Below are 16,389 nucleotides of genomic sequence, written 5' to 3'. Positions count from 1 at the left end.
CAACATGTTAATAAGAATGTCATTAATGTCATTAATGCACAGAATGAAAGAAAAAGAAATTTAGCAAACTATGAATACAGTCACCATGTTTATAAGAAGCCAAAATCTAGATGTTTTTACTGCGCAAAAACAGGTCATTACCAAAATCAATGTTGGCATAGGTTGGCAAATCAGAGAAGAAACAATTATGTACACAGAAAGTCATGTGAGAAATACAGTAATTTAAGGAATAATGTATCAAGTTCAAATCAGAATAACAAAAGTGTGAATAGGTATACTAATGGAAGTTACCGACGCAACACATATTATGAGAGGCCAAAGCAATGCCATAATATTTATATTGAGTTGGTTGATGAACCAAACGAACGTACACAAAGCAAGATAACTACTGACGTTGTTCAGAAACCAGAGGAGAATATTAAAACAAATGAAGTAACACAAGTTACACGAAATCTAGGAAATGATTATGGTAGCACAGCTAAAAGCTACAATTTGAGGGAGAGATGGCATACAGGTCATCGTCAACTGCACGAGAACGATTACTCATGCTATAGAGGATGCTAAGATTAAATTATCAATTGACAGTTTATTAATATTATACAGTCTGTAACTGTAATATATAAATATCAAATAATGTGTTTGAGTAAACATAAATTGTGTACTATATCTAAAGAATGTAAACTGTATTATGTTAAACCTATTCTATACTATTAATTAACAGGGAATAATGTATAAAGTAAGAGTTAGAGACTATTTATTCCGCATAACAATAAGACGGAAGTCTCAATGATGTATTGTGTATTAGTCAATACCTGTGTAAGGCAAGAATGTGATTGTGTTGTGACCTAGATTTGTCTGAAATGGGTCAACTAGGGGAGACAACAAAGTATATTAATCATGCGTCGTAATAACATGCCTTGATGATAAGGAAGTTTTTTTTACTACATAGGATATAGTTATTTAAATTATGAGTTGAATTAAGTCTTTGATAATTTCAACTATGTATTATGTTTTGGTAATTAAGTCATGTACCAGACTGGTTTGGTAATTTATTACACCCATTTGTCTTGTTTATACTACAATTACTGGGTAATTGAAATGTTTTTCTTTCTCATATTTGAATATATTACACATAATGCTTGTACATTTAAAGTTTTTGTTAAAAACACTGACATATTTTAATTATCACTGATATAGTCACTACATACTGTTGTATTTGTATGCACTATAAATTTATGACTACAAGTGCTTAGTCTAAAATGAATATATTTTACTCTACTTTGAGTTGTACACAATTTTTTGTTGTCTGGCACATGATCCTGCCCTACCAATACTGTATTTATAAATTTTGTTGTCTGGCACATGATCCTGCCCTACTAATATTGTATTTATAAATTTTGTTACACAAAATTTTATTCGAAGGGGGCACGTGTCACAGACTGTATTATTATGTATCTTTATTATATTGTGTTTTGCATGAATGAAGAGTACCTGGCTAGCGGAAGGACTGTCTGAGCGATCGTCATGTGTTTTTCCGTGTTTTGGGTGAGATCGCTCATTGACGTAAGGGGAGAGAAAGTAGTGAATAAAAGGGAGAGCGAAAGGTGAACGGGTGTTGTGTGCTAGGACTTGGGACTGGAACGATGGCAGTGAATGTAAGATGTCTCCATGACTTGGAGTCGTGATTATTATTTGTACCTATATCAGTTGATCTTCAAATATGGATGTACCACGGATTTATCTGTACATAGTGTAAATAAAGTTGTCATTTGAAGTTGCCACTGTTGCTCGTGTTCCTGTATGAAAGCTAACCCACAACAACAAAGAATTCATGTTGTTACACTGACCCAAAGGCCTTTCAAATAAACCGGGAGTGACCTCCCCTAAACTTTCTCGAATATTCTTATATAAAATAACAGGGGATGGGAACTCGGGCTATAGACATGATTTTTAATCCATTTTTAAATTCTTAAAGTTTTAAAAATAGAATAAAATCTCGTAGACAAATTAATTGCACACCAAGTGAACGGCAAATAAAAAAGCGCATAATAGTGCGCAATATTATTAGTACTTTAAAAATTTACATTAGTTTTTTGAGAAATCGGAAGTAGCGTAAATTACTACTTCCGGTCAACGGAAATTACTCAAAATTTAACAGAAGGTAGAGAATTAGATCTTTTACTTACATGTGAAATTTCATTTATCTATCTGAAATAGTACTTAAGTTATAGGCTTTTGAAAAATTCAAAGTAGGAAAAGTACCACTTCCGGTTATCGGAAATCGCTCAAAAGTTGATACGGATCTACGATTTTGATAAAATACTTATATATGAAATTTCATCAACCTAGCTGTAACGGTTCTCAAGTAATCGTGTTTACACACGGACAGACAGACACACACACATAGACACACAGACATACGAAAAAGATTGCAAAATTATGTTTTTCCGTATCAGTGATACAATACTTTCTCTATACTTCGTATATACGAGAAAGTAAAAATGACAGCATCAAAACTGCTCTCTGTTCTACAGCCACTGTCCACATGTGCTCCAGCCATATTGCTGCAGCCATATTGCTTCAGTCCAATAAATATTTCCAAAAAAAGCCAACAAAATATGCCACCACATTTAAGCCAATGAGAAAAAGGCTTCTCCTAATTAGAGCTACTATTTATAAACAAGCCCCATCAGAGATAGTATCTATAAAATCTATAAAGAAGGCCCATCAGAGAGAGTATCTATAAGTGGAAAGATGCTCTTAGAACTACATCTCAAACCTACCACTACAATTTTTACACATCCAGACTTTTTTTCAAAAGACAAGAAATAAAATAAATGTTCTACCATACCCCTAAAAAAGTAAAAACCAAATAAAATAAGTGTTCTACCATACCCCTACAAAAGTAAAAACCAAATAAAATAAGTGTTCTACTATACCCCTACAAAAGTAAAAACCAAATAAAATAAGTGTTCTACTATACCCCTACAAAAGTAAAAACCAAATAAAATAAGTCTTCTACCATACCCCTACAAAAGCTGAACTTGCAGCATGGAGATCATAAACAAATGTAACCCTATGGATATTTCAATGGATTCATTCAGAGTATTCAAAATGAAATCAAAGACTCTAAGTGAATTTGAACAGAAAAACATGAGCTTGAAAATATTTTGAAAGACTAAACAAATTTATTTGAGACCACTTACACAGAAGACACACGAGACAATAAAATGCTTGTACAAACTAGCTATAAAAAACAACAACTGGTATTTAGCATGACTTACCCAGGCTAACACACTTGACGTCATCTTTAGGTAGAAACTCTTCTCCTCTCTTAGAACAAGAAACTCTAGCGGAGGTTTTGGACAGATCAGAATACAGACGGTATCCACTGACACACTGAATGATGCAGTCATAGCCATCCCCATTTGGTGAACACGTAAGATTGGCGTTGGGAGGGGTTCTCACATAGTACGGGCTACATACGTCAGCTGATATTGAGTGGACAAATATTTTGTGGACCAGAAAGAGACAATTGTAAATCTTGAATAACATAAATAACAAATAATTGATTCATAATTTTTAAAAGCAATTATCGTTTAGTGGCTAAAAATGTGTTGAAAATTTCTCTTAATAAAAATAAAATTTGAACTTTACAAAATTTGCTGTTCTTTAATAAAAATAAAATTTGAACTTTACAAAATATGCTGTTCTTTTATAAAAATAAAATTTGAACTTTACAAAATATGCTGTTCTTTAATAAAAATAAAATTTGAACTTTACAAAATATGCTGTTCTTTAATAAAAATAAAATTTGAACTTTACAAAATATGCTGTACTTAATATGATCAGGAAAGCCTTTTATAATATGTCACAAGAAGACAATCCTGTGTTTAGACTATTTAAAGATGTGTGACATACAGAAGGTGTGTGACGTATTGATGGTTTGTGACAGACTTACGCTGGTAGTACAAGCCAACGACGTATTGATGGTTTGTGACATACTTACGCTGGTAGTACAAGCCAAACTGGCAGACTGCTGTGTTGTTGAAGTTGTCTTGAACTCTAGCTGTAACCAGCTGGTAATGACTGGGAGGGAAGGATGGGCTTAGCATCTGACCTGGCCTGAAAGTGTAATTTGCAGGTTCAAAGGTCACCACAAGCTGGTCCATGGGAGTGGAGTCATCAAAAACATGCACGACATTCCTGTTGAAGGCCTGGTACAGGTCATCTGTCTGGTTTCTAAATTCAAACGTGTAGGCATCCTGGCAGATGATGTTTGGTGGGGTATCATCTGAAGGAGAAACAAAACTCCATGTAATATAGTGAGACTTGTGAAGTCAAGGGAACTCACTCTTCTTGTATTAGTATTATATTTATACTGTTATCTTGAGTGATGTCCCTTATATGTATATATATATTTGTGTCTCGTCACTTCCGCCCTCTCTCGTTTCCATCATGTAGTTGAAGCCAATAAACGTTTTATATACAATCACATGCTTCTATCGTCAATCTATTACATCTGGCGACGAGGATAAATAATCCACTAGAAAGAGCATATGCTTACTTAAAAATGAGCTTGCTAGAGCATATTGGCTAAGTATTTCTAGAATAATGGCGCTATATGGCCAAATAAAAGAATTTGATTCGAATGATGAAACCATTCATGATTATCTAGATAGGTTAAGCTTTTACCTTGAAGCTAATGACGTGACGATAGAAGCCAAAAAGAGAGCTGTTTTGTTAACAGTCATAGGGCCTCAACAATTTAGGCTATTAAAGGACTTATGCGCACCAGCTAGTCTAACTACCAAGAGCTTTAACGAGCTGAGCAAATTGCTAACAGACCACCACGCGCCTGTACCATCAAAGTTTCTGTGTAGAGCTAGATTTGACGGTAGGACTCGTCAACCAAACGAGTCAATATCAGAATATGTTGCTGCTTTACGTTATTTAAGTAGATTCTGTGAATTCGGAGACACGCTGTCTGACAGACTATGTGAAAAGTTTGTGACAGGTGTAAATAGCCCTGATGTTCAAAGAAAGTTGCTGCTCGAGTCAGATCTAACATTAGAAAAAGCAATACAACTAGCAACTTCATTCCAGCAGTCATCCGATGCGGCGAGATCTCTAGCACCCTCAGGGATCCATGCAGTAAACAGCAGGTTAGTCAACAAACACCAACCCCATCAGAGCATTCCAACTTATGCTAAACAGCCTGCTCGTTCAAATCCTAGATCTAAATCTAGTAATAATTATCAAAAATGTCATCGATGCAAAGGTCCCCATGCATCTCATCGATGCAAGTTCAAATCAGCAACTTGTTATAAGTGCAGTAAGCAAGGTCACATTGCCAAGGCCTGCTTTGCAAAGTCTTCGTCTGTTGCTAAATCTAGCCAGTCAAGACAGTACCGCAACCAAAGGCAGCACTATGTTAACTCTCACCAAGACTACCTAACCCAACCAATGAACCACTCTACCTGTGAAAATGCTCAAACTGATTCGCAGCCGGATTTCAACCTGTTCTCTGTGAAATCAATAAGTCATGCTCCCATCAATGTACTAGTTAATATCAACGGTAAGAGCATCAGCTTCCAACTTGACACTGGAGCATCTCTAACAGTCATCACAAAGAAGGACTTTGACGCTGTCACAGGAGGATCAGTGCCTCTACAACCATGTCACAAGTGTCTAACAACATACACTGGTGACAATGTTCCAGTGATAGGAGAGTGTATGGTTCATGTAAGTTATAATGGTCAAAGTGTTAAACTTCCTCTTCTTGTGGTTGAAGGAAATGGACCACCATTACTAGGTAGGAACTGGTTAAGTGATCTTAAGTTAAACTGGGAGAGTATATTTTCAGTGATCAAAGCAAGAGAATCTAGTTTTACTTCAATAGATAAAGTTATATCTGAAAATGAAAGTGTTTTTGGTAATTCAGGATTACTAAATGATAGAACAGTGAAGATAAGCATTAAAGACACAAATCCAAGATACTGCAAAGCTAGAGTTCCACCTTATGCAATGAGGAATAAAATTGAAAATGAGCTAAGTAGATTGGAATCTAATGGCATCATAAAGAAGGTAGACTATTCCGATTGGGCAACGCCCATTGTGCCAGTGTTAAAGAAGGATGGTTCTGTAAGAATTTGTGGAGACTATAAAGCCACACTGAATAAGCAAATAGAGCTAAATAGGTACCCTATTCCTAACATTGAGGAAATTTCTTTGAATTTGGCAGGAGGAGACAAATTCACTGAATTAGACTTTAGTCATGCTTACACTCAACTAGAACTGCATCCAGATTCAAAAGTCTATACGACAATAAACACACATAAAGGACTCTACCAATATGAAAGACTATGTTTTGGTATATCATCCAGCCCTGGAATTTTCCAAGCTGTCATGGACAGTATTTTTAAGGATATTCCAAATGTTGGTGTTTACTTTGACAATGTGTACATAACTGGTAAGAATGACACTGAACATCTTAAAACACTTGATAAAGTCTTGAAAATAGTTGGTGAAAAAGGTTTAAAGATAAACAAAGATAAATGTCAATTCATGCTGACAGAAATTAGTTTTCTTGGTTATATATTAAGCAAGCAAGGTCTCAGACCTCAACCTGAGACAACAAAAGCCATTAAAGAAGCACCCAAACCTGAAAATACCCAACAACTAAGAGCTTTTTTGGGCTTGATAAATTACTATGCGAAGTTCATGGGAAATCTGTCTGGTAAACTATCACTACTGTACAAGCTGCTACAGAAAAATGCAACTTGGCACTGGGGTAAACAACAAGATGCTGCTTTTAATACAGCAAAAGAAGCTTTGTCTTCTGACACCTTACTAACTCACTATGACCCAGGGAGAAGACTTATCTTAACATGTGATGCTTCACCAGATGGTGTAGGAGCAGTCTTGTCCCACATGGATGAAAAGGGTGACAGACCCATTGCTTTTGCCAGTAGATCTTTGAACCAGGCTGAGAAAAATTATTCTCAGTTAGATAGGGAAGGCTTAGGCATCATTTTTGGTGTTAAGAAATTTCATAAGTTTCTGTTTGGTAGGAAGTTCACCATCTTTACAGATCATAAACCATTGCTAGGTTTATTTGGAGATAACAAAACCCTACCTGAGCATGCCACACAAAGAATTCAAAGATGGGCTATCACACTAACTGCATACAATTATGAATTGAGATACAAACCTGGATCTAAGAATAGTGCAGATAGTCTTAGTCGATTACCTTTAAAAAACCAAAGCCTTAGCTATGTACCAGAAGATGTATTTGTTCTCTTCACTATCATGGATAACTCCAATATAAATGTGAATGATATTAAAAGATTAAAAGAGAAACACAAAAAGATGAGTGCTTAATAAAAGTATATGAGTACTGTAAAAATGGTTGGCCTGAAGAGTCAGTGAATGAGGACTTAAAGCCATATAAAATAAGAAAAACAGAGTTAAGTCTAGAAGATGGATGTATACTATGGGGGTCAAGGGTCATTATCCCTAAAATGTTACAAAAAGAAGTTTTAAGAACTTTACATGATAGGTACTCATCTTGGTTCTTCCAAAATGAAGAGTCTTGCACGCTCGTGGTTCTGGTGGCCACATATGGATGCTGATATTGAAAAATATGTAAAGCTTTGTTCAAGCTGTGCACAACATTCAAAGCAACCAGCTACAGCACCTTTGCAAAACTGGGACTGGCCAATCGAACCATGGAAACGTATACATATAGATTTCGCAGGACCCTTCATGAACAAAATGTTCTTAATTGATATTGATTCACATTCTAAGTGGTTAGAAGTTAAAATCATGAACACAATCACTGCAAATGATACCATTATAGAACTTAAGGAAATATTTTCAACTCATGGATTACCAGATCAAATTGTTTCAGATAATGGGCCTAGTTTCACAGCTCATGAGTTTAAACTGTTTTGTGTAGCAAATGGTATTGAGCATATAACCACATCACCCTATCACCCTGCTGGGAATGGTTTGGCTGAAAGAGCAGTAGGAATATTCAAAACCGCTATGGTAAAAATGAGTACCGGTAACAAATTTTCTCTCAGAGAAAGAGTAAACAGGTTCTTAGCCAAATACCGCACAACTCCTCATATAACAACAGGTGTTGCACCATGCGAATTGCTATGTGGTAGGAAAATTAAAACTCATCTTGACCTACTACATCCAACTGTTCAAAGGTCTGTTTCCCAACATCAACATACACAAAAAGTAAATCATGACAAATCATCCATTGAAAGAGAATTTGCAGTTAATGATAATGTGTATCTGAGAAATTATGGGAGAAGGGAAAAATGGATACCAGGTCAAATTGTTCAATGTACAGGACCTGTGTCTTATAAAGTAAAAACAAATGATGGACTTATTGTCCGTAGACATGCAGACCAGTTAAAAATAACTTGTGCAGATAATAAGTGTGAATCTGTCAATCCCACCAAATCTGAACAGTTCACACCAACTCAGTTTGTTTCACAACCAAGTTCTGTTGATATGAGTGAACCAAGTTGTCTAGAGTCAGAAAATGTAAATTCTGGAATTAATGATTTAGATCCTAGACCTCCTGAGATAGAGAATCCATATGGTCAGAATCTTGAGACACCAAATCAAAAGCCACTGAGAAGGTCAAGCAGGACAATCAAAGTCCCAAATAAGTTAGACCTATGATTTTAAAGGTCAAAAGGACTTTGACATCATTGTTTTGTATTTTAATTATGTTGTAACATATTGTGCATTGTTTGTAAGGATGTAATCTACCCTAGTGTTCATGTTACAATATAATTGGTGATTTTAGGATACTGTAAATTGTTCTATTGAGAGATGTGTTGTGTTTACTAAGGGTAAAGGGATGTAATATAGTGAGACTTGTGAAGTCAAGGGAACTCACTCTTCTTGTATTAGTATTATATTTATACTGTTATCTTGAGTGATGTCCCTTATATGTATATATATATTTGTGTCTCGTCACTTCCGCCCTCTCTCGTTTCCATCATGTAGTTGAAGCCAATAAACGTTTTATATACAATCACATGCTTCTATCGTCAATCTATTACACTCCATTCAAAAGTTGTTTTTAAATCAAGACTCAATGAAACCATGCCATATGAAATCTTTTGTTGTCAATGATTGGTTCAAAATATGGACAATAATAGATGCAGAATGTCAGATAAAGTAGGGTGCCATGGTAACCAGCAGTGCCACCAGTTAGTGGATATTGCTGACATTTTTAACAATAACAAAAAATAAACAACTACAGCTTTTTAAAAGTGTAGACCCAATTTTTTTTTGTGTAAAAAAAATATACTCTTCTCAATCGTTATTGTGACTGATCAGGTTTCTATACATACCTTTAATGTCACAGAACTAAATTCTATACATACCTTTAACTTTTAATGTTACAGAGCAAGTTTCTTGGTTTCCAGCATAGTCTTTGTATGTGAAGTTGAAGGTTGCCTTGGTTACCATGGCGCTGAGCGTCATGTCGCTAGGCGGCCATGCTGGAAGTACCACAAGTGACTGTATCCCCCCATTGTCTGAGGGGACAGGGGACACGTAAGGCGACACCAATTTCCCTTTTCCAATGAAGATTTCAGATGACGGACAGTTTTCAATTGTTGGTTTTTCTTTGTCTAAAAAATTGGATGTAATAGAGTTTTTAAAATTTATTTCTGTAATATATTGAGCTTTATTTTGGGGGGGAACTCATTCTTCTTGTATTAGTCTTATAATGTTTGAGTGATGTCCCTTTCATGTCATGTGTTTCCGTTTCCGATACAGAATAAACAAGGTACATAAAAATGGCTTCCTGGTCTGTTGTATTATCTATCTAAGTACAAATCCACTTCAATTTCAACCTAACCTAAATAGATGGTTCAGCTCAAAATAAATCAGAGCATGAATGGGATCTGAAATATACAGAATCTAGATATCAATTTTTTAAACTTCAAACTTTAAAGTAATACAAAGTCCACTGCTACACCTATTTAAGATTTCTGATGACAAAGAACTTGCCTTGACATTTGGGCAGTGAAGCATTGAATGAAGGTTTGTTGTTTGAAAAGTTGCAGGACATGGGATACGGTGGCTCCAGCTGGTAGCCAGGGCGTGTACAGTTAAAGATGACCAGCTGACCTTCTCGATAGTCACTGGCTACCTGCTGCCCCAGGTGGGGTTGGCCTGGGTCCTCACATTGTACACCTAGAGATTAGAGAGATTTGAGAGATTAGAGAGATTATCCTCTGCAGACTATCAACATGAGTAATGAGATGAAGCCAATTGCTGCCCCTGCGCCACAAGGAACTAACCTGAGCAGGACAGGTTGCCAAAATCCCAGGTGCCATCAGCTTTGCATGTGACTGTTGTATTGTTGTTCAGGGTGCTCATGCCTTCAAGTGTAAACATGCTCTCACAGCCAAAAATAAAACTGTTACCGTAGTAGAATGTTGAGAGGCTGCTGTAGCTAGATCCTGGTTCATTTTTGGGCCTCCCACAGGAAATGACTTAATAAAAACATGGACACAGTTTTAAGGAACAAATTTAATTAGTGGTCAAGCCATTAACACATTAACGATCACATATTATATGTTTAAAAATACATGCATTATCTGTACATATATGTATGCATCTATTAAAGAAGTGCAACCACTTACAGCCACAATCAAAGTCTTTGACACTACCATCAAGTGTATACTGGCCACCAATTAGAGTGCATCTTCTTCTCCTTGTAAAGCTGGAAGGTTTGAAGCCAGGCCTAAAGCAGGAAATGGTGATGACTTCTCCGTATGGTATCATGGTAGCAGTTGTGCTTAGGTTTCCTGGGTTGGTCAAGTTGGTTGCTGGTTCTACATCACACATGGCTTCTGTAGGACATGGTAGGACATGGTAGGACATGAATGGCTTCTGTATTATACAAGTGGAACATGATAGGACATGTAAGTCAGAATTTTTTTTTAAACCAAGTTGTAACTGAAACCATTGTTTAAATCCCAATGGATTAAATCTAACAAAAGCCCAATGGAACTAACAAAAGCCCAATGGAACTAACAAAAGCCCAATGGAACTAACAAAAGCCCAATGGAACTAACAAAAGCCTAATGGAACTAACAAAAGCCTAATGGAACTAACAAAAGCTTAATGGAACTAACAAAAGCCTAATGGAACTAACAAAAGCCCAATGGAACTAACAAAAGCCCAATGGAACTAACAAAAGCTCAATGGAACTAACTTGTACAGTTGATCTGAGGGCCAGTCCAAGCTCTAGTGTCTGCGCATGTTAAAACTCCGGCCATTGGGTTGGACATAACAAACCCCAGTTGACATTTGAACTCAACCTTGGCCTTGTAGTGGTAGTGTAAGTTCTGGGTCAGCAGTTCAGCGTTGGCTGGTGTGGGCAGGCTGGTACACAGAACAGCTGCATGGGATACAAGATGGGATACATGAGATACAAGATGGGATACATGGGATACAAGATGGGATACAAGATGGGATACAAGATGGGATATAAGATGGGATACATGGGATACAAGATGGGATACATGGGATACAACATGGGATACAACATGGGATACAAGATGGGATATATGGGATAAAAGATGGGATACATGGGATACAAGCTGGGATAAATGGGATACAACATGGGATACAAGATGGGATACAACATGGGATACAAGATGGGATATTACATGGGATACAACATGGGATACAACAAAATAAATAGTGAAATCATATTAGTAATGTGGCTGAAAACCACGCAGTCCAACTTTAGGATGGGATGGGTTTTCTTTTGTCTCTGTTGGACTGCGTGGTTTTCTTCACTGATATTTAACTTACGAACACAAGAATGGTTGAGTCTATATGTGTCCCCGGCCAGTGTACCATCCTCTGATTGAGGTATAAAAAACTTCTCCGTCCCATTGGCTGTGTATAATGTATAGCCAGTGTTGCACGCACATGAATAGGATCCATTCAAATTTGTGCAGCTTTGATTACATGGGTAGCTTGTGCTGCACTCATCAATATCTACAACAGATTGCAGATTTAAGCATATTATAAAACTGAAGTAATACATGAGCTGATAGTTTAAATCTTGAACAATCATATGAAACTGAATTATATCTACTAATTATTTTATCTGAAATTATTCTTCTAGATCTAGAATCAAAGAGTTCTAAAACTGAGCCACTAAACTGAGCCACTAAACTGAGCCACTAAACTGAGCCACTAAACTGAGCCACTAAACTGAGCCACTAAACTGAGCCACTAAACTGAGCCACTAAACTGAGCCACTAAACTGAGCCACTAAACTGAGCCACTAAACTGAGCCACTAAACTGAGCCACTAAACTGAGCCACTAAACTGAGCCACTAAACTGAGCCACTAAACTGAGCCACTAAACTGAGCCACTAAACTGAGCCACTAAACTGAGCCACTAAACTGAGCCACTAAACTGAGCCACTAAACTGAGCCACTAACCATTACACTTGGTTCCATCTGCCTGATACCCAGGTAAACAGCGACATGTGTAGCTGCCAGGTGTGTTGCTACACACTTGTTGACAAACATTGGAGTTACACTCATTGACATCTGCAGAAAGGTAACAAACATGGCCATTACCTCTTGTCATCCCAATCATCAGGTGATTTCAAACGAAGTTTGACACAAAATGGATACATCAGGTTCAAATAAAAATAAATTTTGACAGGCTACCTATACAAGATAGAAGTGGGTGAAACTGCTGGTCGTCTCCACAGGTCATGATGGCACTGCCTGCTGGGCTGACGGTGTAGCCGCTCCTACAGCTTAACTCTACTGTCTGGTTAAACTCTGCCTCGCTGGCGTTTACATCACCATTGGCTACGGTTGGAGATTTGCATTTCTGGACTGGAATAGAAAACAATAGCTAGATCATCAACAGCTAGATCATCAACAGCTAGATCATCAACAGCTAGATCATCAACAGTTAGATCACCAATAGCTAGATCATCAACAGCTGCTAGATCATCAACAGCTAGATCATCAACAGCTAGATCATCAACAGCTAGATCATCAACAGCTAGATCATCAACAGCTAGATCATCAACAGCTAGATCATCAACAGCTAGATCATCAACAGCTAGATCATCAACAGCTGCTAGATCATCAACAGCTGCTAGATCATCAACAGCTGCTAGATCATCAACAGCTAGATCATCAACAGCTAGATCATCAACAGCTAGATCATCAACAGCTAGATCATCAACAGGGGAGGAAAATATTTTTAAAACAAACTTCAATCTCTACAATCTTAAATAATCCTGCTTGAATCTTCAAAACCTTCCAAACCTAAACCATCAACTCTAACTGAGATGCACATAGTGTAATTACAGGAGAGCTAGTCAAATCTGATGTCACTCACTTCTACACATCGGAGCTTGACCAGTCCACTGACCATCAGACCCACAAAACTGTGTTGTGACCCCAATAAGATCATATCCAGGATTACAAGTGTATCGAAGTATTGAAGCGTAGGATCCATTTCCTGTTAGTGTAACTTTCCCATTGGGCAGATCTTTGGGTGGTGATGCACAATCAGAGGCTGAAAGAAATTTAATTTGGTTGTGAATAATAATCAGAAGCACGTAGAAACGGTAATCTATCGTTTTAGCGTAATCAATTCGGCTGCAGTAGTAATGTGCGGTAGAGGTAGCTGATGAATATATTTGTTTAAATAAGTTTATTTAAGTCAAATTTTACAAAATATCACAGATAATTGATTTAAAATAACAAACAGTGACCAAAACAATTTAAATAACATGAAACTAACTTTAAACTAGGTGTTTGAGATAAATATTAGTAGAAAAAAAACAGCGGCCATCTTTCCAAATAAAATTTAGAGTAGTTTCCCTGGATAAAAATGTCTATTCGTATGTATATTGTGTTGACTTTGTTGTTTAATATACATACCTGTCTTGTTTAATATAAGTAAGACAGAGGGCCGTCTTCTTATCTTTAATTTCATTTTCAAGTGAATGAAGGCTATGTATGTATGTACATCCAAGATCTCAAAAAATTTTGGGAGGTCCAACATTTACTAAACCCTTTTGTACTGATTATGGGTCGTCCATAAATGACGTCACAATCGTAGGGGGGAGGGGGGGGGTCGGTAATTTTGTGACGATGTGTGATGAGGGGGAGAGGGGGGGGGGGGGAGTTCAGATGGTGCTACGTCACACTTTTGCTTTATAGATAAGAAATGTTAGAAAACGAATTTTAGACATTATTTAGCTTTTTAAAAAACAGTTTTAATAAATTATAATAGGAATTGATTAAAATACTATATTTTGACATATTTCAGACAAGATTTTGGAAAAATATCGATGTTTTAAAAAAAAATCAACTGCAATTTTTTTTTGGGGGGGGGGGGGGTTGTAGGCTGATGTGTGACGTCATTTTAGGGGGGGGTCTGACTTTTTGTGACGACGTGTGACGGAGGGGAGGGGGGAGGTAAAAATCGTAAAAAAAGCGTGACGTCATTTATGGATGACCCCTTGTCAATTATTAGGTCGTCCATATTCCTCATAAATGACGTTGGACTCAAAATATGGGACGGTGTAAAATATTATTTCAAAAATGATGAAGAATATATTCGTTTTCGTTAGAAATTGTGATTAAGGGTTCGGGTATAGTAGAACTGCGAAATGATATTAAATCATCATCTTGCTTTTAGTAACTATTGGGTGAGAGGGAAATTGTCGGGAAAAGTATGACGTCATTTATGGGCGATCCATTTAATTAAGCCTAGTTGTTTATTTTGTCTGTAGACATTAGTCTTAGGCCTACACTTTTTCTGAATTAAGATTATTGTGTTTTTTAAAATAGGTTCAAATTTTAATTTGTTACATTTGAATACCAAATGGTTTTTTTTTTTTTTTCTTTGCCTTCTGCTGTCATCAATTTTTTATTTCTTCAGTAGTCAATGTTTACCCCTCCCCACCATCCATATTACCACACCAAAAAAAAAAAAACACCCACTATATGTGTCATAGCGTAGATATATAGAATTAGACTAGACGAGTAGAGGTTACTAAGGACGGTAGACGATTTGGTGCGAGAGTATTGTGCGCGTGTTCAAAAAAATATTTGTGGCGTGAGTGTGACGTGAGCATGGTGCGACAATGTACCGATGACGTAAGACGCAACAGTGAAGTTAGTTGGGGGTTAGATATAGTAGAAAACGGACGTATTATTTGATATTGTGAAAATGATCTATACGTGTGTGTTAATTAAGTTCATGTTATTTCATAAACTAAGTTGTTGACATTGTTAATTAGTGTCTGCGGAACATACGAGTGATTCCCGTCCTCCTCACGAGTATAATAGTTGCCGTATGAATAGTAGTAGATCAGAATATATTGAGATTATATATAAACCGCCCATCACAATATAGTGATATCCCCCTCTAGAAAAAAAACACTAGATCAACGTATAGTTCGTAGGAAAATTAGAATCTATCACTTATTCGTCTGTTAAAAAAAAAGAAATACGTCATTTTTCACAACCACGCCGTTTCATCCCCCACTAAGCACAACGTCACAAAGTTCGCGGCGCGCGTGACGTCATTTGTCATTAGGCTAATGTTTAAGAAAGATACCGCGTAATTAAAAGAAAATCAAAACAGGCACTAAATCACTATGGCGATGAGACTTTAACGACGTTTAGCCTGACTAATAGATCTAAATAACTTTAGTTCGGTGAATTATATTGGTGTTTAATTTATTACAGTGGCATGATGTTCTCCCTCTACTATACAAATTCACGTGCTTTTAATTTCTGCAACCTGCTGCCCTGAGACGTTCGGCTCTAAAATGCCCGTGACACAGCGGCTTCGGTAAATGCATTTAGGCTCCCGGTCCCACCTGTAAACGTCTGTCCATTAAGCTCCACGCAAAACGTGTGATTATTATGTGGACATAAGCGGCGCTAGTGGTGGTGTCAACAGGGGCCAAGCTCAGGACTTAAAGGTGCTCCGCACTTCATAAAAGACAAAATTGATGTTCAGATATCGTCGGACTCTGGCGTTTTGCCGACGGCCGTACTCCTAATGCACAGTCTTAGAGGCTGTCCACTGCTAACACTATTTTATGTTAAATTTAAGCCAATACTGAGCTGTGGCTTTACATTAGCTCAGTGGCGTAGCGAGGTCGAGTGTCACCCGGTGCGGCACTTAATGGTGTCACCCCCCAGAGGCGACAAACTTTCAATTTTCGATTTGTCCCATTTTACCTGCTAGTCAATACTTGTCGAATATTGTTGACAGGAGCTACTTGGTTTGAGCCTTGTTGTCAGAAGTTATTTCATTTGGAGTCAATATAGTGC

At 37.1% G+C, this 16,389-nt stretch overlaps 1 protein-coding gene across 3 annotated transcripts in view; it reads right to left on the bottom strand.

Moving 5' to 3' along the window:
• Positions 1-16,389, bottom strand: part of LOC131939664 (uncharacterized) — a gene marked incomplete at its 3' end in the record, with an annotated part of 114,014 nt that overhangs the window by 51,412 nt on the left and 46,213 nt on the right. For all 3 annotated transcript variants that reach the window (XM_059298124.1, XM_059298123.1, XM_059298125.1), the window contains 11 exon segments: positions 3,285-3,491; positions 4,010-4,294; positions 9,417-9,665; positions 10,048-10,233; positions 10,341-10,535; positions 10,686-10,895; positions 11,261-11,446; positions 11,866-12,054; positions 12,508-12,618; positions 12,742-12,915; positions 13,430-13,609. In XM_059298124.1, the coding sequence (XP_059154107.1) occupies positions 3,285-3,491; positions 4,010-4,294; positions 9,417-9,665; positions 10,048-10,233; positions 10,341-10,535; positions 10,686-10,895; positions 11,261-11,446; positions 11,866-12,054; positions 12,508-12,618; positions 12,742-12,915; positions 13,430-13,609 (2,172 nt within the window).

The sequence above is a fragment of the Physella acuta genome, unplaced genomic scaffold, assembly GCF_028476545.2.
Source record: "Physella acuta isolate Inbredline_101_S28 unplaced genomic scaffold, ASM2847654v3 ptg000288l, whole genome shotgun sequence".
Lineage (NCBI taxonomy): Eukaryota > Metazoa > Mollusca > Gastropoda > Physidae > Physella > Physella acuta.
Note: the sequence above shows the minus strand (reverse complement) of the source record. Positions and strands in the feature narration are given on the sequence as shown.